This window comes from Pseudocercospora fijiensis (genome assembly GCF_000340215.1).
Source record: "Pseudocercospora fijiensis CIRAD86 unplaced genomic scaffold MYCFIscaffold_9, whole genome shotgun sequence".
Classification (NCBI taxonomy): Eukaryota; Fungi; Ascomycota; class Dothideomycetes; order Mycosphaerellales; family Mycosphaerellaceae; genus Pseudocercospora; species Pseudocercospora fijiensis.
Window position 1 is genome coordinate 1,979,163 of NW_006921540.1, and position 24,391 is coordinate 2,003,553.

At 52.2% G+C, this 24,391-nt stretch overlaps 9 protein-coding genes across 9 annotated transcripts; 6 read left to right on the forward strand and 3 right to left on the reverse strand.

Moving 5' to 3' along the window:
- Nucleotides 1–1,388: 1,388 nt before the first annotated feature.
- Nucleotides 1,389–3,133, forward strand: MYCFIDRAFT_190787 (uncharacterized protein; the record flags this gene model as incomplete). Its single annotated transcript, XM_007932708.1, has 4 exons — nucleotides 1,389–1,553; nucleotides 1,604–1,673; nucleotides 1,735–2,254; nucleotides 2,308–3,133. 4 exons carry the CDS (start codon nucleotides 1,389–1,391, stop codon nucleotides 3,131–3,133), a joined length of 1,581 nt encoding a protein of 526 aa, XP_007930899.1.
- Nucleotides 3,134–4,400: 1,267 nt separating this feature from the next.
- On the reverse strand, nucleotides 4,401–5,102 carry MYCFIDRAFT_143681 (uncharacterized protein; the record flags this gene model as incomplete). The annotated part of the gene is made up of 4 exons (XM_007932709.1): nucleotides 4,401–4,463; nucleotides 4,523–4,617; nucleotides 4,671–4,939; nucleotides 4,993–5,102. 4 exons carry the CDS (start codon nucleotides 5,100–5,102, stop codon nucleotides 4,401–4,403), a joined length of 537 nt encoding a protein of 178 aa, XP_007930900.1.
- A 301-nt stretch (nucleotides 5,103–5,403) lies between these two features.
- MYCFIDRAFT_80944 (uncharacterized protein) lies at nucleotides 5,404–6,607 on the forward strand (the record flags this gene model as incomplete). Its single annotated transcript, XM_007932710.1, has 3 exons — nucleotides 5,404–5,878; nucleotides 5,931–6,420; nucleotides 6,478–6,607. The coding sequence occupies 3 exons, from the start codon at nucleotides 5,404–5,406 to the stop codon at nucleotides 6,605–6,607; spliced, it is 1,095 nt and encodes a 364-aa protein (XP_007930901.1).
- A 470-nt stretch (nucleotides 6,608–7,077) lies between these two features.
- On the reverse strand, nucleotides 7,078–9,642 carry MYCFIDRAFT_10719 (uncharacterized protein; the record flags this gene model as incomplete). The annotated part of the gene is made up of 1 exon (XM_007932283.1): nucleotides 7,078–9,642. A coding segment is annotated over one exon (2,565 nt), but the record flags the coding sequence as incomplete, so codon positions are not given.
- Nucleotides 9,643–10,168: 526 nt separating this feature from the next.
- On the forward strand, nucleotides 10,169–10,933 carry MYCFIDRAFT_190791 (uncharacterized protein; the record flags this gene model as incomplete). Its single annotated transcript, XM_007932711.1, has 1 exon — nucleotides 10,169–10,933. The coding sequence occupies one exon, from the start codon at nucleotides 10,169–10,171 to the stop codon at nucleotides 10,931–10,933; it is 765 nt and encodes a 254-aa protein (XP_007930902.1).
- Nucleotides 10,934–11,151: 218 nt separating this feature from the next.
- MYCFIDRAFT_58569 (uncharacterized protein) lies at nucleotides 11,152–13,809 on the reverse strand. Its single transcript, XM_007932421.1, has 2 exons — nucleotides 13,029–13,809; nucleotides 11,152–12,880 (listed from the first exon to the last, which is right to left on the reverse strand). Exons 1-2 carry the CDS (start codon nucleotides 13,747–13,749, stop codon nucleotides 11,307–11,309), a joined length of 2,295 nt encoding a protein of 764 aa, XP_007930612.1. The 5' UTR covers nucleotides 13,750–13,809; the 3' UTR covers nucleotides 11,152–11,306.
- Nucleotides 13,810–14,565: 756 nt separating this feature from the next.
- On the forward strand, nucleotides 14,566–17,527 carry MYCFIDRAFT_216683 (uncharacterized protein; the record flags this gene model as incomplete). Its single annotated transcript, XM_007932712.1, has 1 exon — nucleotides 14,566–17,527. The coding sequence occupies one exon, from the start codon at nucleotides 14,566–14,568 to the stop codon at nucleotides 17,275–17,277; it is 2,712 nt and encodes a 903-aa protein (XP_007930903.1). The 3' UTR covers nucleotides 17,278–17,527.
- Nucleotides 17,528–17,663: 136 nt separating this feature from the next.
- Nucleotides 17,664–18,401, forward strand: MYCFIDRAFT_36946 (uncharacterized protein; the record flags this gene model as incomplete). The annotated part of the gene is made up of 1 exon (XM_007932323.1): nucleotides 17,664–18,401. The coding sequence occupies one exon, from the start codon at nucleotides 17,664–17,666 to the stop codon at nucleotides 18,399–18,401; it is 738 nt and encodes a 245-aa protein (XP_007930514.1).
- Nucleotides 18,402–19,270: 869 nt separating this feature from the next.
- Nucleotides 19,271–24,377, forward strand: MYCFIDRAFT_216684 (uncharacterized protein; the record flags this gene model as incomplete). Its single annotated transcript, XM_007932713.1, has 5 exons — nucleotides 19,271–19,473; nucleotides 20,290–20,601; nucleotides 20,833–23,496; nucleotides 23,578–23,849; nucleotides 23,906–24,377. The coding sequence occupies 5 exons, from the start codon at nucleotides 19,271–19,273 to the stop codon at nucleotides 24,004–24,006; spliced, it is 3,552 nt and encodes a 1,183-aa protein (XP_007930904.1). The 3' UTR covers nucleotides 24,007–24,377.
- Between the last annotated feature and the right edge of the window lie 14 nt (nucleotides 24,378–24,391).

Sequence of the window (24,391 nt, forward strand, 5' to 3'; positions counted from 1 at the left end):
GATCTCTATAGTTTTACTAGATATATCTATAGTAAATAGTATGATATAGTCTAGAAAAATAGATGCTAGGACTCGTATAGAGTACAATTTACTATACTAAATAGTATAATAGTAATTACTATAGTAATAGTAATATTACTATAGTAATTACTATTACTATTACTATTACTATTACTATAGAATTCTCTGTAGGATTACTATTACTATTACTATTACTATTGCTAATTTGACTTTACTATTTACTATTTACTATTACTATTACAATTACTAAGGTTTTTACATCTCTACTATAAGCCTATAATCGACGCGACTAAAGCGGCACCGTAGCTGCGCATTAAGACGGTATAAGGCGGAAGCTTCGCTAGGACCTTAGAGGCACGCGGAGCCGCCTATAAGCATCTATAATTAGTCTTCTCTTTATCTAGATAGGGAGAATGCATTAGAACTACATATAGTCTAATTAAGCGAGATAGCAGGCCGGGCTATCCCTAACCTTGCAACTATTAACTCATAGTAGATCCTTTACAATTTTTTGATCTGTAACCCTAGATATCAGTTGCCTAGCAAAAAGCTATACACCCTCTGTCAAGAACCGACTAGTAGCGTCCGCCACCCGATTAGTAGATTTGAACTTAATACAGGCATAATCCGCTTCCTCCATTGGATAAAACAGCATTCGCAGGGCTCGGCGGTACTTCCTCAGGGTATAATAATACTGCCGGAACTTTGAAAGAGGGTGTAGACGGTTAGCGTTCAAGGGCCAGCATAGCCCAGCCTGCTATCCCGCTCAATTCGACATTATTTGACTTCACGCACCTTCACGCAGAGCAACTCACAGCAACCCTTAAGCTTGGCCAGGCAAAGGTGACAAGCCCTGTTAGATGATCACCAATCTTGCCGTTCAAGCTTATCAACTTTCTCAAGCCAACCCGGCATCTTGCTGACCATGTGTGATTGACCATGTCATCAACCTGTGGTCCAGATTGGCCCAAATGAAAGAAAGTTGTAGCGCGGCACTTCGCGGGACAGCGGACACGCGAATGAACACCACGGCGAGCAGGCATTCAAATGATAAGCTCCGCAAGGCGATCCTGAAGCCTCGCATGGTGGTGATGGAAAAAGGCGGCTGATCCCATTTAGCCACAGTTGGTCAAAATGACCATGCTTTCTAATCTGCCATAATAAGAGCACGAGCACCATCACCGTCTCTCCTCGAAACAAGCATTGCCAACGTCGATCATTTTTGCTAGATCTGAGGTATCGCGAAACGAGCCACGATGTTATCTCATGAGGTAGCTCAGCCGCCGGCGGCCTACTATAGTGGCTCCCCGAAGTATATGGAGGATGATGCGCATAAAGGACACCACGATGAGAAGGGCGGAAGCTCAATGGACAATTCGGACGTGGAGGGCGGGAATCAACTGAAGCGCGAGTTGAGAGGTCGTCACATGCAAATGATCGCCATAGGCGGTGCAATTGGAGCTGGTCTCTTCGTTGGTTCTGGCTCAGCACTGCAAGCTGGTGGTCCGGCTTCTCTCGTCCTGGGCTTCATTGTGAGTATGCACGGAAACAGGTGAACAGAAGTGTGCTGACGTTCTTGGAGATTATTGGTGGTATGCTGCTTCTCACCATGCAAGCTTTAGCTGAGATGGCCGTGCTCTTTCCCGTCAATGGTAAGGCCCTTGGAGCATTAAATGACGCAGTGGCTGTAATCATACTGATCTCAAATATTAGGAGCATTCTTTACCTACGCCGTTCGATTCATCGATCCTTCCTGGGGCTTCGCAATCGGCTGGGACTATGCAATAGGATGGCTGGTGATCTTGCCATTCGAGATCACAGCGGCTAGCTTGACGATAAAATTCTGGGACTCGGCAAAGGACATCAATATTGCCGTCTGGATAACCGTCTTCCTGGTAGCCCTGTCAGCCGTGCAGATATTCGGCATTCGTGGCTATGGTGAAGTCGAATTCGTCCTGAGCATCATCAAAGTCCTGGCTTGCACCGGGTTCATCATCCTTGGTATCATTATCGATTGCGGAGGTGTGCCTACCGATCATCGAGGCTACTTAGGTGCTCGCTACTGGCATCACCCGGGTGCGTTCCGTCATGGTTTCAAAGGTTTCTGCTCCGTCTTTGTGACAGCCGCATTCGCTTTTGGCGGCACGGAGCTCAGTGGCCTTGCGGCTGCAGAGGCGAAGAATCCCTTGAAGTCTATCCCACAAGCGACAAAACAGGTCTTCTGGCGCATAGCGTAAGTGTTCCATCATCTTGCTTCGAATGCAGATCCTGCTAAGACTGTCGCAGCTTCTTCTACGTTGTATGTCTCTTCATACTTGGTCTGGTCGTACCATCGGACTCAGATGTGCTCTTGAACTCTCATGGCGCCAATACTAAAGCATCGCCATTCGTCTACGCAATGGTTCTTGCCGGTATCAAAGGTTTACCTTCAGTATTCAATGTGGTGATCTGCCTCTCGGTGCTGTCGGTTGCAAATAGCAGCGCATTTGGAAGCACAAGGACCATGCAAGCCCTGGCAGCTCACGGCATGGGACCTCAAGCTCTTGCCTACATTGACAAGCGTGGCCGTCCACTGTGGTGCGTGCTGATTCAGCTCTCATTCGGACTCCTGGCCTTCGTGAACGAGGCCACAAGTGGGGGGCCGGAGTTCTTCAACTGGCTCTTGGCCTTGACAGGACTGGCAAACTTCTTCATCTGGGCTACCATCTGTCTCAGTCATGTACGATTCCGAGCTGGCTGGATTGCGCAAGGCAGATCGATCGAGGAGATCCCTTACAAGGCCTTCTTCGGCGTTTGGGGTTCGTATATTGGCATTGCGATGAACATCATCTGTCTCATTGCCTGTTTCTATGTTGCTCTGTGGCCGATTGGGGGCTCGCCGAATGCTAAAGACTTTTTCGAATCCTACCTGGCTGCTCCGCTTATTCTGACCATGTATATATGCTGGAAAGTGTGGACTAGGGACTGGAAGCTCTTCATCCGAGCCGCCGAAATGGACGTGACCAGTGGTATGCGACAAAACCTGACAGAGCTGCGAGAACTGGCAGAGGAGAGGCAGAGAACCCTTGGCCTGGCTAGCTGGCCGAGGCGCATTGTCAGGGCTCTTTTCTAATGGAATCAACTTCCAGATTGATAATTTTAGAACGCGATAATATTCCGTGTCACGCTGCTCTCATTTGCTGCAAAAGACCACATTCCAGTTCACAAGCGAAGTTGGGCCTTGCGCAGGCGAATGAAGCGCTCAAGTCCATGCACCTCTTCACAAGACCGCACTGGATGTCAACGGAAGGTGCTGACTATGAAATTTTGACTGCCTCTGCGCCTCTTGAATTGCTCGTCCAGAAAGCTGCCAAGAACCCGCAAACAGCCCGAGAATTGTGCTCGTGAGTGACGTGCTTAGTTTGAAACGAGGTTCGCTAACGTCTGCCACATCATGGCCTCTGCCGGCAGTCGAGTCGCTCATCTCGCGGAGCTCCTCGAAAATATCCCATTGCAGCTCTGCTTAGATGATGTATCAGGTTTCAAGCCAGCCACTGCCAGCCAGAGCGTGTGTCGTGTTTTCGGCGACACCATTGCCGGCTTGCGTCACCTTCAACAGGCTTTGCTACTCCCTCCTCCAGGTCCAAAGTCTCCATCGATACTAAATCCTATCCTGCGCCAGCTCTTGCATCAATCTATAGCAGTGCAATGAATGCCTTTTCACACCCAAGGTCACCTCACTGAAGGACGAGCACTTGAGACTCAGTGTGCGGGTCTATGTTCTCTCCGAGAATATCGTACTCTCCAGGTTCTCGTGGAGGATAGTGTATTTTCATGGAGAGCCATACGTTGTCTCAGGCTGTCGTGAGCCGAAGCTGGATCCAGGAGGAATTGGAAGGTCGGAGAACTGAACTCTGGGAGAAATCGTTGATCGTGCATGTGGCATTGACGAGCCAGCTGAAGAAGCAAACAATTCGAAGTCCAGACGACAGGATTCTCGATGCGTTGATCTTGCCAAGGGCAGAGGTCGGAGGAGATGATAGTGGAGCTGACTCGGGCAGAGGTCGTTATTTATATCCTGCGTCTGTATCGCTATTCGCGACTCTCGACCAGGCGGGCTAGAGAGGTCAGAGATTATGGTTGCAAAATCCTGGAGGATTCATTGCTGAAAGGAATTCGAGGTGACCATATGGTGAATGGCCGGCATGACTGCGATCAACCTCCAGGGTATTGGTTTCTGGCATTCAGTCTGCTTCAGACTTCATGCACCGATAGCAGGCTTGAAGCGTCCCATTCGCATGTCTTGGAAACAGCAATAGATCAGTAGAGCACCTCATGTCCAGAGTCGTCAACTCCTAGGACAATCATGACTCTGCTAGGAAACTGGTACGGCTCAGCTCTCACTTTTGCACCTGAGCCTGCGTACTCAGAAATAAGACGCAAGCCGCCACAATCGCAACAGCCTGTAATCAGAGTCAGCTTGCCCAACTGTACAAATCCTTCACCACGCGGCGAAATTTACCACGACAGTAAACACAACCTGCGTTCCCCATCCACTTTGCACGAGCGCCTGTCGTCGACTGTACCGGTTCACGGTCTTGACATAATTATTCAGACCTGCATCACTCATCAGCTTTACCGCCCTCTCCCTCGCCACATTTTCTACTCACCACTTCCCATGCAACCAAGCGCAAGCAGCCAAAACACAATTCCGAAAGGCAAGGCCACCTTTCTTTCCAGCTCCGTCGGCTGGTGTTTGAGATGGAAACTGATTAGGATCGCCACAGAAACCACAGCCATATAAATTGATAAACGTAACCATGACAGAAAAGTCCGTTCTGCAGCACAATGGTCACGGGCATCGGAATCGTTGTTGTCGAAGAGGAGAGGTCCCAGAAAGGGTCGCTGGGAGAAGGCTGGAGGCCTGGTATCGTTGCTTCTATGATAGAATGAGTTTAGGGGAGATTATGGATTGGGAGGATTCATAGGTACTGGTGGACGAGAACCGGTTTGCGGTGGAAGGGATTGTACAGAAGATTGTAAGGTTCGTGGAGGAGGGCGCGGTCTGCGGAGGAGATTGAGAGGGAACGTGAGGAGGCCATGGTTTTGATAGCATCTACAATTCGATGACCTACGCTATGCATCGTGGTTGTTTGATGGCATAGGTGTTGTCGATGTTGTGTTGCGATGATGAGATGGATGAGGTGCACATGACCGGTCGTGCACTATGTGTCCCTCAATGCGTATATCTCAGCATGCATGTGTGCGCCAAGCCAGACCTGGTTCTATTCTATCGAACGACTTCCCCTGTTGCAATTTCACATTGCACTCTCGAAACAAACAACCTGAGCCACATCTTCGCAGAAGCTGCCCATGAGCACTGAAAGACTTTGAAGGAGCGCGATGCACCTGTCCCTCACCTCGGTGGCGGCTTTTGCCGTTGTCATTGCTTCACTCTACTTTGCAATCCCATTGATCCTTGCCGAAGTCTTCCCGTGGAAGCTGCTTTGGGCCCAGCGAAATGCCCGAACAACAGTGAAAGCTAGTTCATACAGCGGCAAGACTGTTCTCATCACAGGAGCAAATGGCGCCTACGGATCTAGAGCCGCAAGGAATTTTGCTGAGCGAGACGTGGAAACATTGGTCCTGGTCGATGCTAGGGACTGCACCGAATTAAAGGAAAAGCTCGAGGCAGAATTGAAGTCGCAAGGGAAACAAGCCCCCAATATCTTGGTCTGGCAGGTCAACATGATGACTTTTGATGGATGCAAGCAATTGAGAGAAAAGGCTCAATCCCTGCCCTACATTGACCACGTCTTGTCAACAATGGGTATTCTCTCTTTCGACCGGAAGGAGTCGCCGGAAGGATGGGAAACCTGTAAGGCATTGTCACCCCTCTTTCGGACTTACTACTGCTCACAAAAGAATAGCCATTCAGGTCAACTACCTTTCCAATGCTCTCCTGGGACTGCTTCTTCTCCCGCTACTCAAGTCATCTCCATCCAACCCAAACCCACCAGTCTTGACATATGTTTCCTCATTCGGCGTCTACCCCTCATGGCCCACAATGTGGTCCTTCCCGAAGTCTGGATCCTTCCTGAAATTCCTCAGCAACAATCAGAATGGCATGGCGCAGAAGAACCAATACGGTCGCTCGAAGACCTTGCTCGTCTACTTCATGCGCGAGCTAGCCGCAAAGCTTTCGAAGACCGAAGGACTTGCCCAAATCACTGTGAACTGTACAGATCCTGGAACCGCTTGGACTCCACTCTCCAATATCAACAGAGACATGTTCATCACCAGAGTCATCACAGACTTTGGCGCCAGAGATACTCAGTATGGTGCAAATACGCTAACCAATGGCGTGTCTGAGGGTCCTGAGAGCCATGGCAAGATTGTGATGGATTTTGGATATGGAAGGTGAGTCCCTAAGGGGCCAAAGAGGTAGAAACTTGATCACGCTGACCTCGGCAATAGCTTTCCCCCATGGATGTTGAGACCGAATGGAAAAGCACAACAGGAGAGAGTGTGGCAAGAGACCAAAGAAGAGTTCGTGGCCAAAGTACCTGAAGTCATGGCTGTGTATGAGATGTTGGATGGCAAGTGAGATCTGTCATTCTCGTCCACTCAGCAGCGTAATCCTCGAGTTTTCGTTCACACCAGAGGCTTTAATTCTATCAAGGCAATGGTAGCAAGATGCCTGGAGGCAAAGCCTGTCACCCCAAAGTAGTAATTCACTCTTAGAAGTAACATTCTCCATATCATTCTTGAGAGGGGAGCTTACTCTGAGCCAGAATTCCCCTCAGCATCTTTACCGTCCAACCTGCTCCGACTAGAGAGGTCGTTGGCGGACAGCTAAAAAATTGGCATCGGATCCCACTTCTTAGCTGGCAAGCCCATTTATTTGTGGTGACTGGTACAGGTCGCTCCGACGGCGAGTAATTTGTCTGGGTATGGGATAGGTTTTTCGAAGGTGGCTTCAGACATGGGTATTGCTGTAGCTTCGACTGGCGATTCTATGAGGATCTGGAGGAGAGGAAGATTGGGTTGCTCACTACCACGACTCTACGCTCTCCCCTTGCGACTCGGTCTAGCATTCTTTTCCTTCCTCCTCTCCTTCAACCTCCTCAGCTTCCTCACATCCTCCACTCCTCGCAGCTCACTCTTGCCCTTACCATCAGCAAACTGACCCACCCTCTTCTCCTTCGCCTCATCAACCCTCTTCTTCCGTTTGTAATAATCATCACGGTACTTATCGGCCTGCTTCGGTGCCTTCTCCTGCTTGTGCTTGTACCTCTTACCGCCATTTTGCGCGAAATGTGCATTACTCTTCTCCTGCTCGCCCACACGCGGCAACCGCTCAACACGATTCGCCTTCTTCCAAGCATCAAAACGGCCAGATTTGAAAGATGCTGCAATTTTTTGGCCACTTTCGCCGCGGATCATGCGAGCACCTTTAGAACCATCCTCGTCGTTCGCTTTCTGGACGTACTTCTTTGACTTTTTGTCCCAACGCAGGCCTTTACTGCGTGATGCTTCCTTCAAGCCAGAGTCTTCGTCGTTTGTAAGATCCATAGTGGCACCTCTAGCTTGCTCAAGGAAATGTGAATTTGCATTCGTACCGCCAGAGTGGACACCGTAACCACGATCTTCGGCCATGTTGATCGTTGAGGGAGTGTAGGACATGAAGAAATCGGAGTCTTGCCCGGTATCGTTCTTCCTCTTCTTCCTACCACTTGCTTGCGGTCCATCGGATGCAGTAAAAGTGAGCTCAATCTCATCGTCCGACGCCTCCTCCATGTCAGCACCATTGGGCTGTGTCAGGACCAGCTCATCTTCGTCCTCGCTCACTTCCGCCTCTGCATCTCGACCGGTCATGTTAACCGTCTCCTCTTCCTCTTCACTATCGTTTGCGTCCTTTTTGCTGAACTTTGGCTCGATCTTTGCCCGCCTCTTCCTCATCACTTCGGCAGCTTCAGTCAGCTTCCCTCGCTGACCAACCTCGAAGACGGTCTCTGCCGGTCTGAAGCCGGACACTTTGGCCAGCATATCTAGCCGTCTCTGCTCTTCGTCCGCGGCAGTCTGGTCGATCTCCTCAAACAGTATGTTTGTGGCCGTCGTATCGCCGCTTTGTGCCAAGGTCTTCGCTCGCTTCACGCTTTCTGCAGATGCGGCATTCCTAGTGCGCAGGTATTGTTTCTCGCCCTTCGCAGCCACATCTCGCATCGCAGAAAGGTCGTCATCTTCTTCGATGAGCTTGGCACTCTCTTCCATAAGTGGTTCGAGCTTATCGCGACGAAGAGCTCCAAGTACAATCGCGTTCTGGAAAATGCCGGGCTCTTTCTCAGTTCTACCAAGCACAAGCCTGCGGCCGAGGAACAACTGCAGATCTAGTAAATATGGCATGTCTTGCTGCGTGATCAAGCTGTAACTCCAGCCTTCCCTTCCGGCCCGTGCTGTTCGGCCAACGCGATGGACGAAGATCTTTGGCTGGGAAGGGAAGTCGTAGTTGATGACGTTGGCGAGCAGCGGCACGTCAAGACCACGAGCCGCAACATCCGTGACCACCAAGATGTTCGTGATACCAGATCGAAAGTCTTGCACCTGCATCTTGCGTGCAGTCTGGTCCAGCGATCCATATACGTAAGATGTGGCGTAACCGTACGCCTTCAAGAAATTCGCGAGGTACTCGACGTGATGCTTTGTTGCTGCGAAGACGACCGTCGAGTGTGCCGATGGTGCTTCGTGCGCCGGAGCATCTGAGTCTCGCTTTCGCTTCTTGCTGCCTTTATCCTTGCCATCTCTCTTCTCAGCCACGTTCGATCCAGCCGGCATTTTGATCACGTCTTGCAAGATATGGAGCAGCGCTCCTTCCTTCTCGGCACGTTTCACTGTGAAGAAGACGCTTTGCAGACCCGGTGCAATCTTGCTTTCAGCATCCAGACGGACCAGTTTTGGATCTTGCAGACCTGCTCTAGCGAACTCCACCAAGCTCTTCGGGAGCGTGGCAGAAAAGAGTAAGGTCTGCCGGTTCGATGGCAGCGAATACATGATTTCGTGGAGTTGTGCCGCGAAACCCATTTCGAAGAGTCTGTCAGCCTCGTCAAAGACGACATATTTCACGCTGCTCAACTCCAAGCCCATCTCGACCTTGAGATGCTCGAAACGGCCAGGCGTGGCAATGATTATGTCCGGATTGCTCGCCATGCTGCCAAACTGATCTTCCAGGCTGTCTCCTCCCACAAGCAGCGTCGTCCGAAGGTCTGTGCCTCTGCCCATCTCCTTGACCACTTTCAATGTCTGCAGCGCCAATTCTCTGCTAGGCGACAGAACCACAGCTCTTGCGCCTACTTTTGCCGAATGTGACTTGAGCTTCTCAATCATGGGAATCACAAATGCCGCCGTTTTTCCGGAGCCTGTCCTTGCCATGCCAACTACATCTTGTCCATCCATGATCAAAGGAATCGTCTTTCGCTGGATCGGAGTCGGCACAGTGAAGCCTTTTCGCGTGATGGCTTTGAGCAGGTGCGCGTTCAATCCCATGCTTTTGAATGCTCCCGCCTTCTTCGCTGCCGTACTGTCGTTCTTGCGATTGACAGCAGCCTGTGTCGCCGCGATAAATGCTGCGTCCTCTTCATCCTCACTTTCTATCGCCGCAGGTTGTGCTGGTATCTCGATATCGGAGGCTGCATCGTCGCTGTCGAATCCTCCCGCCGCGAGCGACTTCGATATGTCGAACTCATTCTCGGACAGCGCCGGCGACGCTGCTCGCACCATTTCGCCGCTTTCTCTTGCTTCGTCGCAAAAGAGGCCAACTGCCGCTGCCACTGCTTCCTCTCCGTCCGTGTAGCCAAGCTTGACTTTTTTGTGTCCCAGAGATTTTGCTGCCGACATCCGATATCGATCTGATCCCTGTAGGGCAGACGTGAACTCTAAATCGCGTCGCGTTTTCGCGATTGAGGCAACAATTCGACGCAATAAAACATTACGACAACATTTTCCTTTCTGATACGCTCCATACCGCTCAGCACGCAGAGAACTTCAATATGGGTAAGTCTATCCATCTACTTATCCCGCCGTCTTGCTAACACCTCCCCTAGACACCGGCTACGGCGGCTACTCCACCACCTCATATGGCGCCCAAGGCGGAGCAGCAGGCGGCGGCTTCATGCCTGGCAGTCAAGGCGAAGGCAGCGCATCCAACAAGCGATCATACGGCAAAGACACACTCCGACCCGTAACCATCAAGCAACTCATAGACGCCCACCACCCACACCCCGATGCCGAACACTTCATGATCGACGACAGCGAAACCACACAAGTCACATTCGTTGCGCAAGTACGAAACATCAGCACACAAACAACAAACGTAACCTACAAGCTCGACGATGGCACCGGCACCATCGAAGTCAAAGTCTGGGTTGACGCGGAAACCGCTGCCATGGATGACGGAAAGCCGAAAGTGGTGGAGCAAGGATATGCGAGGGTTTGGGGACGACTGAAAGAATTCAATAACAAGAGACATGTTGGAGCGCTGTTCATTCGACCTATTACGGATATGAATGAAATCTCGTATCATTTGCTGGAAGCGACTGTCATACATCTACATTACGCGAAAGGGCCTGTCGAGCACTTGCAGGCGAATGGTGGGGCGCAGCAATCGAATGGTATGGGGTATGGACAGCAAAATGGCGGTGGTGGTGGAGACGCAGGTGGTGGCATGGCTGGACTTTCGCCTACGGCCAGGAAGGTGTATGGCTGTTTGAAGAATGCGACGCATACGAATGAGGGGCTACATGCACAGGTTATTGCTCAGCAGGTTGGACTGGAAATTTCGGCCGTCATGAAGGCTGGTGATGAATTGATGAGTCTGGGTAAGGTTTATACGACGGTGGATGATTTGACGTGGGCTTTGCTAGATCTGGAGGTTTGAGTGATGCCAACCTGACTGTCCGATGTCGATAATTGCAAGGAAAAGCGAGAGAAGGGCGCCGAGATGGGGCCGAGGAAGGCCTGGCCAAAATGATCTGATGGCGTACAATGCAGCGATGGAAGCTCTTTGGGTGTTATTGGCACCATACAGCTCCTGATGGCTTGAGATGGAGTGAACAAGTCGTGGAAAGCAACGTAGCATGAAAGAGATGGTGGGATGGACATGACACGAATGCATTGATCATACGTCTACCTGCTTGATTTTCTTTCCAGGCTCATGGGTATAGTCCCAACTGTTTCAAATATGTCTGCACCGCAGGCGTGACGGCCATGAAGCACATCGACAAATCACAGAGTCTGCAGTGACCCTGCTATCACATCAAGCATCCATTCTTCCTACTCGAATGAATCTCACTCTCCACAATTTTCGCCCTCTTCTTACCCCCCATTTGATTAAAAACCTCAACATACCACTCATACCAAACCTTCCTATCATCCGTCTGCCTCCACATACTAACCTCAATCTCACTTCCGCCGGGAACGAAAATCGGAGTTTTCAGCGGGAAGAAAATCGGGAACCAAGAAATCATATCCTTGCTCTTATCTCCCATGGTGATCGGGTTGGTAGAGAGTTCGATAGCTTTGCTGCCGTCGGTGGGTGCGTAGAGGACTGTCTCGAAGTATCCTGCGAGACCGTGACAGACGCCGCGATCCTGGGTTTTGAATGTGACTTTGCAGGATCGAGTGTTGTGTTCGTTTTTGCCGTCGCCTCCGGTCCAGCTGCCGGCGTCGAGGGTGCCGCCGGCACGGTTTTCTGCGTGGGAGAGGATTGATGAGGGGAGGGGGTGGGAGAATACCCAGGCGTCTTTGACGTCTGGAAGGAGTTCGGAGAAGACTGCTGCGGAAGCAATGCCTGCGCGTGAAGGCGTTCGGCAGAGATCGTCGTATTGGTGTAGCATGACCACGGCAGGCAGCTCCCATTTATCCTCGCCACCACGTTGGAGAAGGTCGCCGTACAGCCTTGGGGTTGAGATTGGGTTAAAGTGGGCGGAGTATGATTGTGGTATATTGATACCATGCTCTGGATGAAGAACGTGCTGTACACCGTCCAAGCATTCCGGACTCAACTCATTGTCTGCGAAGGATCCAAGTAGCTCCGACACCATGATGTCGACTTTTTGGACTTCACCATCAATTGTCGGGCCGGGCCAGCTGCGCATGTCAGACTTGTAGATGAGCACTCGCTTGTTCCAGAGCGGATCAGTGGCGTTTCGACGTTGTATGAGTACGTGCGCATTCGGATTCTTTTCGACGGCACAAGGCGTAACAGCAATGCCAGTTGATTTGCTCGCGCGCAACACACGAGTCACAAGTGGGCCTCGTCCTGCCCCGACGACCGCGCAAACGATGGGTCTACTACCGCCGAGCTTGCTGTCAAGGTCTTTCAAAGCAGCAGCTACGGCACGCTCATACCACTCATACTTGACAGGATCTTTTTCGAAGACCTCGTATGTAATAGACTCCAAGTTGTCGGTGAGAGGCTGCAGCGGTGACTGGACGTAGTCCTGGTATCCCTGCCCAAACCGCTCGATGGGTGGTCTTGCAGGTTGTGTTTGCTGTAGGTGGCGGAGGTAGCGAAGATGTGCGATGGGATCTGGCGGACTGTCCTTGGACGTTCGCGCGGCTTCTGCAGGAGTAGGTTCTGGTGCACTCTTCGTCGCGAAGCTGTCCGATGTCTCAATGGGATCCACATCTGCCAGCAGTACCCATGGTGGGTATCGTAGGCGCAAAAATCTGCTGAGCAGCTTCTGATGTGCTTTAGACAGCACCGGGAAACCTTTGGTGTTCCTGAGGAAGCTTGTTCTGGGAAGTACAAGCGTTCGTACGGGTTCAGAATACCAACGGGACTGCAAGGTCAAAGCAGGCAGTTGCCGAGGGATTTCGAGAGCTGTCCATTCGATTTCGATTAGTGTATGGTCCACCTGACAGGATGTGGAGGAGTCGTACCTGCAATAATCTATATTCGTTGCGATGCGTACGAGAGAAAGATGCGGGTGCAAAAGAGAAGATGGGAAGAAAGTTGAGAGATGACATACCTACTGTCAGCTTTGAGCTGTACCCACAGATTGTTCTGATGGTGTTCCATTGCTCCCAGCTGTCGAACTGGTCTGGTTCGTCGGGTGTCTCATCCTCATCGTCACTAAAGTGCGCAGCGTACCGCTCCGTGGCAAGCTCTGCGAGGTGAACACCGTCCGCTCCTTCCAGCTCCAACTCTCCCGTAGTCGGCAATATAACTTGTAAGTGGAGATATGGCCCAAGACTCAATGCTTCCAGAACAGCTCGCGAGTATTGCACGACATTCGACCCTTGAATGGGCCCATGGACAAGGACATTGCTCAAGCCGCAGAATGCAGCATATGCCAACTCGAGAGCGAAGACTTGACGACTGACCTTCGCAACCAGTGGATCGGGAGAGCCCAGGTCGATCCATGGACTGACGACCCCTATCAAAGCACTGTTGCTGTCCTCTGGCGTGAGATCTGTATCCTCAGGCAGTAGTGGCGAGAGTGCAGGAAGGGGAAGATGATCTGGGCGTGACGATTCCTTCAATTGCCGCACGTGATGCTCGAGAGTGGCGAGAACACGCGAGTGAAAACGCGAGGTGGTTAAAGGCGCAGTCAGGAGATGGTAGCCGGCCAATTGTGCTTGACCTAGCAATTTGCTGCTGACAGGATGTGAGCGCTGCGATTCATGCTGGCCAAGGTAGAGTATCGTGGGAGGCTCGTCCGGTAGCGAGGAGCCGTTTGTGTCCGCCATGCCGGGCAAGCGAGAAAGTAGCTGCCGTGCTGCGTCGAGTCTTGTTCTCTTCGATCTCCAGGAGTACAATGTTGAAAATTCAAATCTAAGGCACACACTCCGGCCGCATGCCAAGGCAAGCGCGGTCCGTCTCCTGTTCCGGCGCGCCTTCCCTTTCGCCATGGCCAGACGCAGACAAACGGCATGTCGCTCTTGCATTTCACTGGTTCTGGGCATCAACGACCAGTCTACAACCAGGTGGCGTGCAGCTATACACAAGGTTCCAGGTTCTCGGTGAGATTGCCGAGAACCTGCTAGTTCTAAGCGACCACATGCAAAGCTGACTGTGTCGGCTTGCCGAACGCGCATGTATATGGCTATATGGCCCCCGTCCAACACACCATGAAGCAGAGTTGCAGAAATGAGTAAACCTTCTCGTGCTCCAGCTGAGATCTGAGGAAGCAGCATGCAATGGCCATCATTCGGCGTGCGGTCCGCGCCACGTGTATTGCCGGATCACTATAGGGTTGATGACCGATGCGTGAGAAGTAATTACAGCTGCCGAGTCATGGTCAATCGCACGACGAAAAAAGGCTTCGGCCATAGACCGCCATGGCGTTAGCTCTGCCATTCCGAACATGCAGCGACTCGTGCCGTGTCACGCATGGAGATGGTGTTTCTTTGACGAAATTGGAGGGCGCATCCAGATCCCGCGTGCTGACTATTGTTCTTGTCTGATCAACCAAACAAAGGACGATCGATGTCCGCGAATCTTGCCACTTCTCGACATTCTTATCGAACTCTTCTGCCAAGCCGTACTTCTTCTGTTAGGTAGACATGGCTCCTCGAAAAGGCAAAGAGACTCTGCTTGAGCTCTGCACCGCAACGACGACCCTGGGAAATACCATTGCAGTACATGTTGTCGAGTACCTGTCAACGGCGAAATCCCCCTCCCATGGCTTCAAGGAGCTCGCCGTCGACTTTCTGGAGACCAGCCGCATTCTCTTCCCAGCCAAGGCCGGACTGACAGAGACTGCACGAACTGGCACTCAATTCCCTTCAGATATCACACAGGAGCTCAGGGAACGATTTCACCAAACGAATACTGTATTCGTGGTTCTGAATCAGCTCGTGAACAAGTTTCTCGAAAATGAACGAAAGCAGGGCTTCGGAAAGCTTGGAAAGGGATTCCGCATGATGTTTGCCGACATCGAAAAGATGCGAATGTCCTTGACCCAATGTCGCGCTGCTCTGAGGATGAGTGCCTTGGTGTTCACATGGACCCTGGGAGAGGACAAAGTTGACGCGGCCTCAAGCATTGGTTATACTGCTCTCGCAGCTGTACTGGGTCTTTCAGAGCCACAAAAGGGAAAGAGCGACAGGTCGGATGCTCCGCCACGATACCCAAATGGTCTGCCACTATCGCCAGAGCCAAAGTCGCCACGACTTCCACTTGAGAGGCACACAACACTGAACTCTTCCCATCCGAGCACGCACCATCATCATGCACTGGACAGCTCCTACCCGGATCGTGAAAGCTCATTTGGTCCCATTTTTACCTATCCGCATCCAATGCAACATGGCAAGACACAACTTTCACACCAGTATAGCAAACGCAGCTCCGTAATAGAAATTGCTCTCGATAATGCTTCCGATGTCACGAGGAGTGCATCTTTGCATGACGATCACGACTTCGATATCCAGATCCCAAAGACCGCTGCCCGCGTGACAGCCGACCCATCAGCTGTACACAGACGTCAACCCAGCCATTATACGGGGGAGCCCACACCAGCATCCAAGATGGCTCTTGTAACAGCAGTACAGCAGAAGAACTCGCGAGTAGTTGAGCAGCTGCTGGAATCTGGTGTTCCTGCCGACAACGGAGTCGAATGCAATTTGCTCCGCGTGGCTGTCACAAACCACGATCTTCCTACTGTACACCTTCTCCTCCTATTTGGCGCCGATCCTAACGCAAAGGACAAGGACGGCTTCACACCTTTGCATGCCGCGACAGAGGTGTCGTTCTACGACGCTGCACAGCTCCTTGTGAAATACTGCGCAGATCCAAATATCAGTGCCGGTTCAAATGGAGTGAATCCCTTCGCCGTGGCATTGACCAATCACAAGAGCCATTTTGCACAGCTCTTCCTCTGCTACGGTGCGGAACCGGATTTGATGATGTTGGGCGGCAACACACCATTCTTGCTATCGATCGACAAGTCCATACCGATTGGCCTGATCGAGCTTATGTTGGTGTACGAGGCCAATCCCAACTGCAAGAACGGCCAAGGCGAGACTGCACTTTTCAAGGCAATCAACGCACAGCGTCTTGACATCGTCGCTCTTCTTCTTGATCACGGCGCTGACCCCAATCTTCCTGGTCCCAAGCATATGCTCTGGCCCTCAGTCCACCATCCACGCATCTTGGAGTTGATGTTGCAGCGTGGCGCAAATGTCACGCGTGCTCCTGGCTGCCTTGAACTCTCAACCTCAATCAACAAATTCGAGTCCGTGGACATTCTCCTCAAGCACGGCGCAGATCCAAATACCAAGAAGGATGGGATCTTCACACCACTGTGCACTGCTATCCGAGATGATCGAAGCAACTTGGTTGATATCCTGATCGCTGCCGGTGCTGATCCGAATCTCAAGGCAAGCGAGTATCCTGCGTTCAAGTGCGTCACGCATCATCGTGCGCATCTTCTGCCAAGAGTATTGGCTGCAGGTGCAGATCCGAGCACACCAAAGGGTATCATCGAGACAGCGGTTGCACACAACAATAAAGAGGCTTTGATCTACTTGCTGGAACAGCGCGTGGATCCTAACGCCCGGACTCCAGCGGGCGACACAGCTCTTACAACTGCAATCAGACATAACCGCATCGATCTCATCGACATCCTCCTCGCCCACGGCGCTGACCCAGCTGTCCACGGTCAAGACTGGCCTGTGAGTATGGCCGTCAAACACCCCCAGATTTTGGCAAAGCTTCTGCCGAAAATTAGTGTCAGCAAGATCAACAAGGGCTCTCTCGAAATGGCCGTGGTGGCAAACCAGTTGGAAAGCGTCAAGCTTCTCCTCGCGAAGGGCATGAGTGTGGAGGATAAGAACGGCGGCGTCTTTAGTCCACTCACGACCTCGATCCGTGAGGACCGCAAGGACATTTTCTACTACCTCGTCGACGAGGCTGGTGCAGACCCGAACGCGCCAGGAGAGCATCTGCCCATCATCAAGGCGATTCGCCGCCATCGCGAGCATGACCTTTCGTATATCGAGCATCTGCTAGCCAAGGGTGCGGACATCAATCTCATGTACCGTGGCTGGAATGCAGTCCTTCAGGCACTGGACAATGGCGACACTGAGATCCTCAAGCTGCTTGCCAAAATGGGCAACCCTGATCTGAGTGCTCGAGATGAAAATGATCGAAGTGTCTTGGAGATCATGCAGGAGCGTGGCCTTGAAGAAGAGGCTACGACACTGCTTGGCGGCAGAAGTCCGTCCCCACAGATGAAGAAGGCACTCAGTCAACTGAGAGGCTTGGTCGTGCAATAGGAACTCGGGGAGCGAATGGAGCAAGAGGCGTTTGATGTTCGATGGTCGCAGGGTTCTGTTTTGCGAGGAAGCTTCCATTGGCGTTCCATACCTCGTCGCTGATTGCTTGCTGGGATGCTATGGGTACAGATTGACATTGGAGTCTTCCTCTGACATTGGCGATTTGACAAGGGATACCTCTACTGCGAAACTGCATCTCGTATGTTTTCGATAGATTGATTAATAATGAACATTTGGAAAGTTGAACCACAAGACGTCCACTCCTTCACGGTCTTGGCACTGGCGAAAGAGCCGTCGGCCATTTCGTCCAGCTCTTTCCCGTAAGATTTCCATCGGCACCACAACAACACATTCGCGAGACGGCACGGAGGATCTGGCCTGTGATGATGAGCAAACTGCGCATACTGTGCTTGCACGGCTTCACGTCGAACGGCTCAGTACACGCCCTCCAGGTGCGCCGCATCACTGCCCAGCTGCCCGACTATGACTTCCTTTTCCCGGACGGGCCACATGTCGTGGATATTGCATCGCAAATGGACATGACGAAGCCTGCAAACCAGGTCTGGTCAGATCTCGTCCTATCCTCATCGCAGTCAGGTCATCGCGCGTGGTGGTACGCACGAGACGGCAATTTTCACAACAAGGAGTCTGGCGACTTCGTTGGCTTCCAGGAATCGCTGGAGTATCTTGGCAACTATCTCAAAGAATCAGGCCCGGTACATGCAATATGGGGCTTCAGTCAAGGAGCGTGCTTCGCCGGCATGCTCTGTGCACTTCTACAGCCCAAGTTGGCCTCACATCCCTACCGGAAGCACATACCGGCCAATGTCACGGGCACGCCTTTAGCAGGAGTGATTTTCTCCGGCTTTCGTGCGAGGTTTCCACAATACGACGGCCTTTATGAGCCAGGTATCGACGTTCCAACTTTGCACGTCATCGGAGAGCAGGACCCTTTGGTCGGGAGTGAGAGAAGCGAAGCACTCATTAAGATATGTCACGACTCTGAATTCCTGAAGCATGCGGGTGGTCATGATATCCCTAAGGGCGAGGCCGATATTGCAAAGATTGTGGATTTCACAAAGCGGCACGTGAAGGAGAACTCATCTGTGCAGGCGTCAATGTGATCGTCCTTCATCGAGAGATCAAATTCTTGTCGAGATACATTCTCCAATTGAGGCGTTCAAGCGCGATCTTCAAGAGCTCATGGAAGAGCTTGGCGATATGTCTCAGGGACCAGGCCAGGACCAATCCACGATTCCAGAGACCAAGCCGAGACGAATATTTCCAAACGTTGTCTGTGACGACTGTTACAAGGCAATCTACGATGTTCGCTATAAGTGTCTAGACTGCGACGACTATGATCTTTGCGCAGACTGCATCCATGACCGCGGCGAAGAACAATCCGACCACCACTTCTTGCCAATATATGATACTCCCTGGTTTGAGATGGTGCCTACAGGAGCAATGGTTCCGAAGATAGAGCAAGAGGATACGGACAGCTCTTCGAAATCAGACCAGGAGAGCAACGACATGGCAGATGGAGTTCTTTCGACGAGCAAAATCGCGTCCCGACTAGCCCTCACCTAAATTTCGGTGGCAATCTCAGGTACAGGGATACGCTATACGAAGAATCTTGTGATCCTCCAAAGTTTCGTCTGCTCAGCCTATGGCCTGGACGTGGCGATGATCCGCTCTTGGGCCACCTCGATACATATGAGCTGGATCACACTCCGTTATTTGAGGCTCTGTCGTATTGCTGGGGTGGAGCTGATCCGAGCTATACCATCAATGTTTCCGGCGAGAAAGTGGAAGTCACGGAAAAATCTGAAGCTGGCACTGTTCCGTCTTAGAAAGAGTGACGAGGTCAGAAGACTATGGATCGATGGCATCTGCATCAATCAACAAGATGCCATCGTGACAAAACCTCCCCTCAACTCGAAATCCTCTCGATTCCACACGGTGCTTCGACCAACATATCATCATCATCATCATCATGTCTTCCCTCCTGGGTCCCGAACTGGGACGACAATACCTCAAAACCAAGGAGGGGGAGTGGAGTGTGCCGGAGGAAGCGGAGGTTGGGGATGGGGTTGTGTTGTTGGAGGGTGGGAGTACAGCGTTTGTACTTGGAGGACAGGAGAATGGGGACCACGTGGGGGGTGGTTGGGGAGTGTTTTGTGAACGGGGTGATGGATGGTGAGCTTTGGGATGAGGGGATGTGTGAGGAGATTGTCATTGTTGGATGGTTGTGTTGGAGCGAGCTGTCAGAGGTTTCTGGCTGTGCTTGAAGGTGTGAGGATCTTGCTTACAGGGTTCACGCGGGGAGGTCTTGGTAGAACTACTTCCGCTCCTTCCACTACTGCAGCGGGTGCAAAGAAGAGGAGGCAATGCAAGCATTATGAGCGATTGATCCACGCATACCGTCATACGGCTGGGGATGCACTTTCCCGTCTCGCCAATGTCACGATATTTTGTTTTCTATCCTACCTGCATGGGTCTCATGGGCCAACGCTGGGGGTTGGGGCTGGGCAGGCCATCACATTCAGCATCCCAGACATCTGTCTGCAGGTGTGCAAACATGTCCGACTCAGGCTCAGCAAGGCGGTCGCGCGGAGCGTCTTGAAACGAAGCGCGTGATGGCAATGCAAGCAAGCCTCATTATCCAACGAGCCCGATGGGAATTTGTTCGTGGCCATGTCCCTGACGATCCGAAGCCGTGGCTTTGTCGTCCGGACGCGTGACCTTCTACATATGTGCCGAAAGCTTCTTCCACCAGTGCGCATTTCGAGCGATGTGATGGCAGTGACTGGCACATTATATTCGCGGGCGCTGATGTCGACTACGTGTTACGATGCCAGACGATATGCAGCAAAAGGAAAGAGGAAGAGTCCCGTCGCTCGCTCGCCCGCAGCCGGGGGTGACCGCTGGACGGACGGCTTCGGAGAACTCCTCCAGTCTTGCGGTGCGCATGTGATGATGAAGCATGTCAGTTGTTATCCTCGCCAATTGCAGCGCCTTGCAGAGCAATCTCCATGTAGGTACCATCGAGTCCCGTCGTCTGCTCATTTCCCACCTGCCTCCAGTCAACATCACAGCCCACCACCCACAGCCCACCCACCTCCTCCAAGCTCCTGCTCTGAAGCTCACCCTCTCAACGCATACGCCCAACTTTCTTGCTAAATCCTCCCACCACCCCTTCTCCAGCGCTGGTACCGCGTGCATCTGGATCCTCATGAACGACGTCTCTGGAACCGATCCGTCCGTTGCGCTGCAGAAGAAGGCTGAGCCATCGGCCCGCAACCACCATGAGTGGAAATACCGGTAGTACAAGGTGAGCACGAGAGAGCAGCTTCATGAGCACCTAGGCCTGCTTTTTTGCTACCATTCACATGATTGCATTCTGTCCCATATGCCACCATCCTACTCCTACTCACGACCCGGCACTCGCGGTGGAAGTCCTTTGGCTAACACGGAGCCTTGCAGATCCATTCGAGATGTCACTAAAAATCTCCATGCCCATTTTGCCGCTTCTAAGATACCGCTGTCCCTCCCCAGCGAGTGCCGCCGCATGCTACAGTCATTCATCGACGACATCCAGCACCGTATAGAAATCGACGAAGCCACCAAAGCCAACCAGGAACTCAAGCAATTCTGGGACAGATATATTGCCGGCAACCCGCAAAAGCTGGGAGCATTCGTTGGAGTGTTGAGGGAATTGCGAGCTGCCATCGTCAGTGAAGATGACTTGCTGGAATGGTATCACCTGGCTGGCAAGCCCGTGCTGGCCAGTGTCGGCTTCAAGAAAACAGCCTTGGACGACGCCCAAGAATTTGTGGCCAGCGTCATGATTTACGATGAGCATGAAAACAATGCCAAGCAGCGCAGCCGCACGTCGACTAGGATATGCAGTGATCTGCTGAACGTGTATCTCGCCAGAACGAGAGCCCTGGCGGAAGAGGACCAATTCGTGGCCCCGGACAATGCCCAGATTGCACAGCAGGTGGAAGGTGTCTTGGTAGCATGCGGCAGAAAGATGCCACGCCAGCTCTTCCACAGTTTTGACGATCTCATCGTGAGACCCGAAACCAGACTGCAAGGACTTGCGCTACTTTCTTCATTCCTTCGACACCAGACGCCGCATATCTACACTGTTCAGCATACACCGGTCGTCGAGAATCTCTTGAAATGTCTCATGAACGACACCTCTACGACAGTCCTTTCAGTAGCCCTGACATCGCTGATCATGCTCTTGCCGCACATTCCCGGGTCGCTGAATTCAACCCTACCACGGCTCTTCCTCATCTACAGCAGATTGCTCTGCTGGGAGCGCTTCTCGGCACTCAGCACAGACGCGCAAAAGAATCTGGTGAAAGACGATCGCATTGCCGCGGACGATGATTACGACCATGGCGACGTCGGAATCGATTCGACTTGGGAGAAGTGCAGACCCCGAGAAGGTACTGTCGAGGCTTCCACTCCAGAGCTGAAGACATACTACACTTACCTCTACGGCTTGTATCCTCTCAACTTCATGAGCTATATTCGCAAGCCCCGCCGATTCTTGAAAAATCTCGATTTTCCGGGCGCCGACGACTTCGACCTTGACCAAGCAGTCATCCGAAGCAGGAGCGACCAGTTTCGGCAACTGCACCTTCTGCACCCCAACTTCTACAACCTTACCATCGAGGAGGAGCTAATTGATCCAAAATGGCCGAGAATGGATCCTGCCGATGTTGTTGCTGAATGTCACAGTCTAGCTATCGATTCCAGATCGCCGCTTGCCAGTCCAGGCCCTCCACCTACTGGCAAGTTGCCAGCGCTGCCGCCTCTGCCACCCATACCGTCAAGCAACAATGGCTCGATATCACCGGCCGTTAGTCACACCAGCTTGCGTTCTGGGCACAGTTGGCGTGACACACTGTCTACAGCCGTCTCTTCTGGCATCCACATTGATGGCGATAGTCCTGTGCTTGGCCCGCAAGACGACGCTGTCGAGATGCTGCGACCTCGTAGCAAGGCAGGTGTTGAGAAGATGCGTTCATCTCCAGTCCTTGACGAGTTCCCTCTGCCATCAGGTGGACTTCCCGGGCCGCAGCAGATGAGGGATCCCTCAGAGCCTCCGCCGACCACCAACCTTGCCTACCTTCAACGAGAGATTACTCTCCTGCGCAACGACTTGAATTTTGAGCGATGGCACAAAGCACAATACTCGCAACACATTGGCCAGCTAATGCGCAAGAACGTGAAGGATGCCACGGTCGAAGCGGAAACACTCAATCTCATCAACGCCAACCGCGCTCTGAAGCAGCAGCTAGAGCAAGTGCGAAAAGAACGTGAGGCAACCATCAGAGACTCGAACTTGACGCGGAAGCAAGCCAACAATCTCGAATCTAACATGACCGAGCGCTTCAACAAGATGAAGAAGGAGCAAGAGACCTGGAATGCCGATGCCGAAGAGCTCCGCAGACTTCGTACTCAGATGAAGACCTACCGCGATCTGCTGTCCGAGACGGAGGCACGTGAGCTGAAGACGGCGCACGAGCTGGAGATAGTCAAGCGTAATCTGGAGCAGATGAAGAATCTCGAGGCTCAGCTTGAAGAAGCACGACGCAAGATTCGCGAGTATGAGTATCGGGAATGGGACTTTGATCAAGCAAAGCGCGAACACGAGCTTCTCCAAAGCGAGAAAGAGACACTCCAGATGCGCATCAGACGGCAGGACCAGGACCTCCAGCGCACGAAGCAGATGTACAGCGAACGTCTTGTGGAGATGGAGGCGTCTCTTGCAGGAGGCGCGGAGTTTGATCGTCCTCCGACCGCACTGTCGCTACAGCCTGGCTCGGGTGCCCCAATTGCTACACAACGGGAGCTGGAAGACACAAAGGCGAAATTGATGCAGCTAAAGAAGTCTCATTCGCGCCTGCTCGAGCGCTACACCGACCTCGAGATGGAGTATCAATCGGTCAAGAGCCAGCTTGCAACCATCCAGCAAGGGTATGGGGGAGAGTACGGCGATCCGCCTCGGAGTGGTAGTCTTGGTGCTCACTCCACACGGGAGCCTTCAATCATGTCGGGTGGCCTGCCAGGGCGTCCAGGCGTACTTGAGAGTGTGTACGATCTGGCAAGCGAGTATGGTGCACCCTCAGAGCTGGCCTACACCAACATCAGTCAATCAGATCCCACAGACAAGAGGTACATGAAGCGATCATCGACTTTAGCGTAAGTCAAGAAAGCACTAGCTTTGCATTTCATCTTCATCTTCAGCGGTACAGGTGAAAGATTGCTAACTAAAGCGTGCAGACTTCACCGCGGGGATATGCGTGGTCGCCCGGTATCACCAATCTCACCACCACGCAGCGAGGCTACCATACACAGTGCTGCTGGCTTGACTTGGAAGCCAGCTGCCGCTCAGACGACCAAGTCGCAAGATTCTGAAGTCTCTGGCTTCAACGCAACGCGACCACTTGGATCAGACGAACGAAGCATCCTCAGCGGTCAGAGTGGTGGCAGCGGTGGCGGTCCCAAGAAGGATAAGATCGATGTTAAGAGCGAGGTCAGAGTCTATGGGAGAGGTGAGTTGCAGCCTCAAAGATCGCATCCGAGAATGTCAATACTAATGGTCATCCAGGCGGCGCTCAAAACATCAAGCTCAAGTCCAAAGAGGCCGCCAAACCTGATAAGACGAAAGGTTTCGCCGGAAAGCTCGGCAAAGGTCTAGGGTTGTCCTAGCAAGGCAAGAACGAGGACTCCTCTGATTCAACTTTCACTTCCTCTGAGACGACTGCGAATGCAGCTGACCTCGCACAAGCTTTCGTTCGAATACAGATGTTCCCCTCGAGTTTGTGGATATGAAGAGCATGACTTCACGAAAAGACGGCGAGCAAAGATTTTTTGGCATGGCATGGCGCTGAGGACGAGCGAATATCTGGGAGGGAAAATTGCTTCTTTATCATACCCTGCCAGCAAGCCCGATGTGGCTATATAGCTGGTTCGCGCTGGATGACGAAAGCTGTTTGTGTGTATGTGTCAGCTTCAGCAATGATTGCTAAAGTAGTGTAGGCCTTTCCGCCGTGACCTTCCTTCCACAATCTCCTCTTGCCACCCTCACTCCGCC